Source organism: Mesoplodon bidens (genome assembly GCF_964165515.1).
Source record: "Mesoplodon bidens genome assembly, contig: HAP1_SCAFFOLD_1711, whole genome shotgun sequence".
In the NCBI taxonomy this organism is placed as follows: Eukaryota; Metazoa; Chordata; class Mammalia; order Artiodactyla; family Ziphiidae; genus Mesoplodon; species Mesoplodon bidens.
In genome coordinates this window covers 918-9,838 of record NW_027672580.1, presented here as the reverse complement: position 1 = coordinate 9,838, position 8,921 = coordinate 918, and the positions used below count along the sequence as shown (strand labels likewise).

Here is an 8,921-nt window from a genome sequence, read left to right as displayed (position 1 = left end):
AAAGACTCCCAGACATAAAAAACACATTTATGGTTACCAAAGGGGAAAGGAGGGGTAGGGATAAATTAGGAGTTTGAGATTAGCAGATTAAAAACTACTGTATGTAAAATAGGTGAACAACAAGGTCCTACTGTATAGCACAGGTAACTATATTCAATGTCTTATAATAAACTATAATGGAAAAGAATCCGAAAAAGAATATATATATATAAAACTGAATCAATTTGCTGTACACCAGAAACTAACAATGTTGTAAACCAACTATACTTCAATTTAAAAAAGAAAAAGAAAAGAAATAAGAGTATAGAATAAGAGGGTCAAGTACAGATCCTTAGAGAAATGTATACATTTACTGGATGCAGTTTATTTTCATAATTGCCCAGTATCTCAAGATAGCTGTATCTATAAATTAATATTGATATTAGCTACTTAGTATCTATTTTCTGTTGTAGAATTTCTTTATAATGAGTTTATTAACTTTAACGTTATTAGCAATAACTTTTTTTCTTTCCAACTTATTTTCTTTTAAATTTTTATCAATTTGGCAGAAAATATACTTATTATTAGCTCTTTTTTTCCCTTCTCTTAACTGGTATGGTTATTGGAAAACTATTTAGGCAACATTATTGAACTTCTTTTTAATTTTGTTGAATAGGCACATCTTCGAGTGAATCTAATCTGCTTAAAATTCCTCCACAAAAAAGAATCCGAAGAAAATTAATGCCTTCTCCCTTGAAAGCAAAACATCCCCCAAAATCTACACTGTCTGAAAATATGCAGCTCAATGATTCCCTCAGCAGAGAACTTCAACCCATTGTGTATACTCCAGAAGACTGTAGAAAAACTTCTCAATATCCATCTTCAGTGACCCTATTAAAATCATCATCACATACTACCAGTTTTCAGGCCATCAACTCAAATACAAACAGTGAGAATTCTCTGAAAATGTTGTGTGAAGTAGATATCCCTCTCAGCAAGAGAAAAGAATATGGCGAGGAGGATTTGGAGACTACATTTATTATATGTGAAGACACCAAGAGCTTGAAAAGTAAATTACCTGAACAAGAATCACTACCAAACAACAACATTTTACAAAGGTACACAGGACTATTTGCCAATTCTTCTTTTGTTTTATTTACATAGCCTTTAAACTATTAGCTTTCTTTTTCCTCTGTAGCTGTGTTTAAGATCTGTTTCATAGATGAAGTATGCTATCTTGATTACAAAAGTCCGTGTTTTTACCTTCATTAAATTTTAATTGTCTTTCTCTCTAAATATTAATCCATTAACACAATATTGTGAAGTCTTTAATTTTAAAACTTAAGTTGATTGACCCTTGTTAGGCTAGAGGAGACCTTAAGATATATTTAGTTTGTTCTTCATACTCCAGAGTTAAGATGTTACAAGCCATCAATGGATGATTACCAATTGTTTATTATTATTTGTTAATATCTTCACTAAAGGAAATACCACAGTTTCTATTGATGTTTAGCAAACCTCATCTCACTCTGAAATAGTCGTAAGTCTAAGGTATGGTTGACTGCATGTCATCCAAGCAAAAACATATCCTTCTCACTTAATATGTATATTCAAAATGAATCTAAATATGGGAAGAATGATACCTTCACCTTTCTATGCTGTGGGAATGCAGAAATCTATCTATGGTTTTAAAAAGAGAAAAGAAAACCCCAGGCAATCAAGGGAAGTTTATAGTATTGAATAATGTTTTCCTTTATGTATTAAGACAAAATGATGTTCTAATTATGGAAGTGTATGCCCCCTTTTTTCTCCATAGTACAAATCAAAATTACTCTTTTTATTTTTCGTTATTTAATATACAGGCTTGCCCCTTCTTCATTCTCAACTAAACATTCTCTGCCTATACCAAGCATAGTACCATCCTACATGGCAATGACTGCTGCTGCCAAAAGGAAACGGAAACTAACAAGGTACATTTAAACATAAACTGGTTCAGGCTTTATACTTATGTAAGATCATCTTTATACTTTGTTTCCTACGGCTCTTTTTATTTCTTGTAATTAGACCGTCAATTCACATTTAAGCATACCGTATAGTAAACTGCTCTGAATGCAGCACTAGTTTTTTTTATTTATTTATTTATTTATTTATTTATTTATTTATTTATTTATTTATTTTTAATTTATTTATTTTTGGCTGCACTGGGTCTTTGTTACTGTGTGCGGGCTTATGCTGCTCTTCTTTGCAGTGTGCGGGCTTCTCATTGCAGTGACTTCTCTTGCTGCGGAGTATGGGGTCTAGGTGCACAGGCTTCAGCAGTTGTGGCACACTGGCTCAGTAGTCATGGCTCACGGGTTCTAGAGCGCAGGCTCAGTAGATGTGGCACATGGGCTTAGTTGCTCCGTGGCATGTGGGATCTTCCCGGACCAGGGCTCAAACCCGTGTCGCCTGCATTGGCAGGCTGATTCTTAGCCACTGCGCCACCAGGGAAGTCCCAGCACTAGTTTTATATTATCAAAGGGAGATCTTGATAAAGCCCAAATATTTCACTTGATATTTGTATAAAGTATTCCATATTTCAGATTATTAAAAATAAATTTAAGAGTCTTCTGGCCTTCTAAAAGGTCATTTAATTTTAAGTTTTCTTCTGTTGACAATTTTTACTCATCTGGTATTTCTCCCTTCAGACATTACTGAATTTCTTCAGTCCTAAAATTATATTATTTTAATGGATTTTGATATATGACTAAAATGTGATGAGTGAATAGACTTCTGTTTCTGGCTATGACATTGTAGCTTGTATCACACAAAGCTTTCCATCAGGAACAATTATAAAAGCTGATAAAATTCAACAGCTGCTTGAAGGCACTCGGGAACAACCAACACAGCCAGGACTTGAGGGTCTAAGATCCCAGAGGAAAGGAAAACAAGTTGTGGCGAACAAGACCTTCTCTGCCTCTTTTTTCCATTTAGCATTTGCCAGTTCGTGGCATCAAATATAGAGGTCAAGCAAAAAATGGAAGCCTATAGCTATCAGCATCTCACTGAGCTAGGGAAACAAAATCTATGTAGCTTTTGCCCTCAAGGTATTGGCCAATTTCTAAACTCTGTGGAATAAGAGGCCACAAAACCAACTAAAAGTGGCTGCCAAGAAGCTAAAGTAATAAGCAGAGTTTTGACCTTCTCATGGGACCAGGACACTAAAATGGTTGTTTGGGATCATCATGGAGAAAAGACCCTGTTAAATGCCCAGGGTTTTATTTGAAATCTTTGAAGGCCTATGCTTTAGGTAGGAGTAGGGCAAACTGGAAATAGACTGGTTCTTGAAAGCCTGAAACAGACCTTTGACCAGTTCAATCCCTTTTTGGATCAAGGTGATCTATCTCTATTCTGCCTACTTGCCAGAAGAAAATTAAATCATCTCTGAAGAATATACCACCTCCAGCCTCTACAGTTTTTCATATGCAGTGTTTAGCACTTAAGCAAAAGTTACCAAGAATGCCGGGAAACAGGATGAAATGACTGAAAATCAAGAGAAAAAAACAAATTAGAGAAGCAGAGATACAGATATTGAGATTATCAGATAGGGACTTTAAAATTTTAATTGTGATTAAGTTCAATAAAATAGATGATACTTTCCCAGAGAACTGGATTCTATTAAAATGAATCAAATGGATATTCTAGAACTGAAAAATAGAATATACTGAAATTGCAAACTCAAATCAGTTTAACAGATTAGGCATGGCAGAAGAAAGTTTAGTGAACTGTAAGATAGGTTAATAGAAAAATATTCAAACCAATTGCAAAAGTATAAAAAGAAAAATATGGAGAAGAGCAAAAAGAGACATATGGGACACAATTAAAAAGGTCTAGCCTATGTGTATTTTGAGTCCCAGAAAGAAGTGAGAAAAAGAATGGGAAAAAACAGTATTTGAGAAGATGCTGGCTAATAATTTTCCAAAACTGACCAAAGTTGGCAAATCACAGGTTTGAGAAGCAATGCAAACTGCAAGCAGCATTAATACAAAGAGAAACATACCTAGGTACATAGCAGTAAAACAGCTAAAAATTAAAGACAAGGAAAAAAGTCTTAAATATATTGTTATATGACATGAAGCCCATTATATAGTCTTTATATCCTGTAACATAGAATGCAATGACAAGATACAGTGAATGGTTAAATTGTAAAATGGATTTGACTTGCTTTACCTCTTTTTCTTTAACGTGATTATGGAGAGAAGAGCATACGATCTTAAGATAACTCTTTTTTAAGTTTCCTATATTCCACCATGGATGTGTTATCATCCGGGCTAGTGCTAACAAATTTGCAAACAGCCTATTTGTTTGTGCCACATAGAGTATCATCTCATAGTTGCATTTAGCATCTGTCCAAAGTACCAGCGGAGTCTTGAAATGTTTATGTTTAAAATTCATGGATTGATTTTTCCTGAATGTCTCTGACTATCCATGACATTTACAGTTTTGTATTTTGCTGTGTCACAAATTTGGATTGTACCATTAGTCGTATATGGGAATCAGTCACTTAGCCTAGCTAACCACCATCATCTGTTTTATCCATCTTGTCACTAATTTTCATTTTGTGAGTCATGTTACTCTTTTCTTTAATTAATGCTGGGGACTTTTCTTGTTCTTCACTGGTAACATGCTCTGCTGTTGTAACTAAGATGTAGCAAAAGTTTTTTGCTTCTTAGCAAAAGCTAAGAATAACTTTTAAATGTAAACATAGTCATTATCAAAACCAAATGATTTTTCAAGAAATGTCCTGGTATGTAAATTGTGTATTTGGAGTGGGTTTAGATGAGTTAAAGGGCTTCCGAAATAATATTAAAGGACAACTAAAGAAAGTAAGATTTCTCATAGCCTATTAATTGCTCTGTTACATTCCCTCTGGTACCAATAATTAGATCCTGCCATTAACTAAGGTTAAAAGAGATTAATGCTAGAAATGTACATAATTACTTTTTAAAAGAATCTTCCTTTCCCCCAATTAAATCTACATGAGCTTGAGAGTAATGGACTCTGGTATTTTCCACTTAACAGCTTTATGTACATATTTAGGTGTGTGTATATTTTGTTATGGTTTTTAAAAATGAGGAACAGCTCCATGTATATAATTACTTTTTTCTTTCTTATCAGTTTTTCTCTCAAAAGAAAAAAAAAAAAATAGCATCTAGAAGCACTGGATATTCCAGAAACCTACCAGACTGAATTTTTCAGTAACTACTGAAATTGAGAATATCAGATGTGTAATCATTTCAATTTATATAATGACTGTAACAGACTATTTTAACTAAATGCATCAATTTACCAAATATATATTAAATTTTTTCTTATAAATTATATTTATTAATTTGGGGTTTTGTTTGCTTTGTGTCTGTTTCGTTGGTTGGTTTTTTGTTTGTTCCACAGTCTTTCTTGGCACTCAAAAGTGGTCTCACACCTACATACATTTTTGGTTTATTTTGAAAAATGTCTATGATTCCAACTAGAAATTATCTCCACTGAAAGAATATGAGATGCATTATGTTTATCAAGCAAAAATATTATACCTATGTACGGGAACAAAAGACTAATCTTAACTTTTATTAATAATTATGGAAATACATTTGGCATACAACTAGAAGATTCTGTAGGTTTCTTCTCAAAACAGTCTTTAAAATAATTTGAATTTGTACCCATACCAATTTTAGGTCTTTTTATTTTGTGATCTAATATAAATCTAACAAATTTATAACAAATGTTAAATATTTTATTAGTTGACTATGTTACCTAAATCCTAAAAATGTTTGAGTGTGTTTTACTTATATATAAATACATAACTTATTTGATTAGGCTTTGATTTCATTCCTAGAAATGTGAGTTTTATTCAAATAGATTTACTCAAAACCCCGATTTTCAAATAAAAACAATCTGTGAGTGAAAACAAAGGTCTTAGAACTAACCAAAGTGAAGAATCATACCATAAAATAATAAAGAAAACCTTAAGATATATTGCAGGGAAAACAACCCTCATCGAAAGTAACCAGTGACTCATCTTTACACTTGAAGACATTAAAATCACCAAATGGCCCAAAAAGAATTTTTGCCTTAGACAGCTGATATATATATATATATATATATATATATATATATATATATATATATATAATATATATATATATATATTTGATAGATATATATATATATAATCCAAACTCTGTGTTTTAGTATCCAAAATAGATTTATAGTAACTTAGTTTATTTGGCACCATTTGTGAATAGAAAATTTCTACAACTGAATTTGTTTACTTTCATAACACAAGTACTTCTCTGTAACCATTTTGGGAAGATATTTGCATTCTTGAGCAGAGCTGGCAAAACCATCATTATGAACACCATAATCATTTCTCTTACAGGCTCTAGAAAATTTAGATACATAGGTTGACTTATTTTTCCCAGCATTCACTGTGCTTATCCCCATTTTTCTTTGCTAACATACTAAATTGCCATTTCTGACTAGTTTCAATGAGCATATAACCCATATTCTCCTGTTCCACAAACATAAACCCACATCACTTTACCACAGGTTTAGGATTGCCAGAACAAGTTGTTGCCATAAAGGGAAGCCTCCAATTGTTAATCCAACTGACAAGCAAATTAATATCAACTTGTAAAATGGTATATAATATCTTGACTAGCCAGAAATTTCCTAAAATTAGCTTATTTGAATCAGTGTGGAAAGGGATGTTCATCTGCCACTTTGACCTCCAACCCTACCTGCTAAAACTTGATCCTCTGTAGGACTGGGAAGGGTTGGATTGCTATTTTTCAGGACCCAGATCAATCTCATCTCATCCACAAAATCTTCCATTTTTCTTTCTTCTTCTAAACTCGGGAACCTGCGGCTTCTTGTAGTTTGAAAACGTGTGGTGCTGTTTTTTAACTCTGCCTTGTATTATTTTGTGTATTTGTCCTATTTTTCCCCCATCCCACCATATATCTATTATGTAAGTTTTCAGCACATGGGTTGTTTGTGCCTTACTCACTTGTATATCCTGTGACATGAGGCCACAATAGGTGTTCAGTAATATGTCAACTCAAATTGAGTTAGAAATTTGACCCATTAATAACATGAGAGTGATGTAAATTTTTGAAGACAAAACAAATGAAAATAGGTCATTCTTTTAATTTCACTTTCTATAATTGCAATAATCAGAGAGAGATTCTCATTCTATTACCATGCTTTGATTTAAAAACAAGGTTTGCAAACAATCTCACCTGTTCATATTCCCCAGATTAGGGATTTTGTAATCTGAGATTAGTTTTTCACCTCTTGCAATGTGCTCCTTATCTCTACACTTTGAATAACAGTGCTTGCATGCAGTCCAGCACAGCACCCTGAAATGTTCTGTTAAAGAATTGTGACATACACCTCTACTCATAATCTCCAATTTGAATAAACGTCATTAAAATCACACACTGCTAAACTTCCCTATGAGCCAAAAATTTATTTAGTATCTCCAATTACTTCCATGGGATTTTACAACTTAATATTTTAATATTTCACTTTTTCTTTAATCATTATTGAATGTAGAATATGTATTTGAACTTAGAGATACAAAAAAAGACTTTACTAAAATACAACTTTTCCCTTGAAGCCCTACATCAAATACCTCACTAAGTGCTGAGGTAAATTCTGGATCTGCCAAGCGTGTTCACCAAGATAATTCAAGTGGTAAGCACGTCCAAGAAAACAGACCAACAATGGGTATGTCTCAGCTCTCATTTTGATATTTAATAACATGATTAACTAACATATGTATAGTACTTTATATATTTTTACAGTGTTTTCATGAGAGTCTCCTTTTATGTACTCATCACCTTTATTATTGTACATGGTGAGTGTGGTTATCCCTGTTATAGATAAGAAAACTTAAGACGCAAAATAGAAAACATGCTCACCCAAGATCACAGAGATATTTCATGATGGAGCCAGAACCCAAAACTGGATCTCCTAACTCTATATTCTGTACCCTTTTTGTTATCCATACTGCCTCGTATTGCAGAAGAGTGGGTAAATAATTTAACTAATAATTGAAATAATTAACTATGTTATTTAATAGGTTAGTGATTAAGTATATTTTACAGATAAACTATATATATATTGAAATTTTTCTCTTAGCCTCTTATTTTTAATAATTTGGCCTCTGATTCATTTGTACAATTATTGTGAGGTTCCATTCTATACCTAGTTACAAGCATATTTTAACTCCAATTAGCAAGTTGAAAAAAAATGCTGATGGTGGTGATTACATCCTCTCAATTGCATATGGAGGTGACATGAGTCCATGGTAAGGAAACATCTTCAGTGAAACTAGAGGTATATAGCACCCACCAATTTCTAGGCCTTTGTGTCCAGACCTATGTTTCTCTGACACTGTAGTTCCTAAGACTTCAATCAGGAAGTATTTATTTACTATGCATTCACTATGTGCTAGGTTCTGTGATGAATATAAAGATCATTAAGACCCAGTTTTGTTCTTCTCTAAAGGAACTTATAATTATATCACTTGGAATTTAAAGGGGTTTCATGAGATAACGAGTATGTCTAAGAATAACATGAAAACTATTATTAATTTTTTCTGTCAATTCTTTTTCATTAGAGTAATATAAAATTTCTCAATAGCTTTGCCAAGCTGCATTGATAAATCCTTACTTCTTGTGGTGCCCAGTGGCAGTTGTTTACCTTAAGCTCAGTGGAAATGTCTTTTGTGCAGATTTAAAAATCAAACAATGAAGTCCTGAAAAGAAGAATTTACTATGATTATTTGGTTCAACATGCCATATTTAATAATGCTTAACATTGTGTATATGCAGTTGTTGTAGATATGTACTGTCCCATTGGTCTTCTGAAAAAGTTCTCCAGGAAGTCATAATCCTGCA

The 8,921-nt window shown here is 32.8% G+C and overlaps 1 protein-coding gene across 1 annotated transcript; it reads left to right on the top strand.

The window, feature by feature from the left end:
- Window positions 1-655: 655 nt before the first annotated feature.
- LOC308609970 (kinesin-like protein KIF18A) lies at window positions 656-7,746 on the top strand (the record flags this gene model as incomplete). The annotated part of the gene is made up of 3 exons (XM_081259240.1): window positions 656-1,097; window positions 1,842-1,949; window positions 7,637-7,746. Coding segments are annotated over 3 exons (660 nt in total), but the record flags the coding sequence as incomplete, so codon positions are not given.
- Between the last annotated feature and the right edge of the window lie 1,175 nt (window positions 7,747-8,921).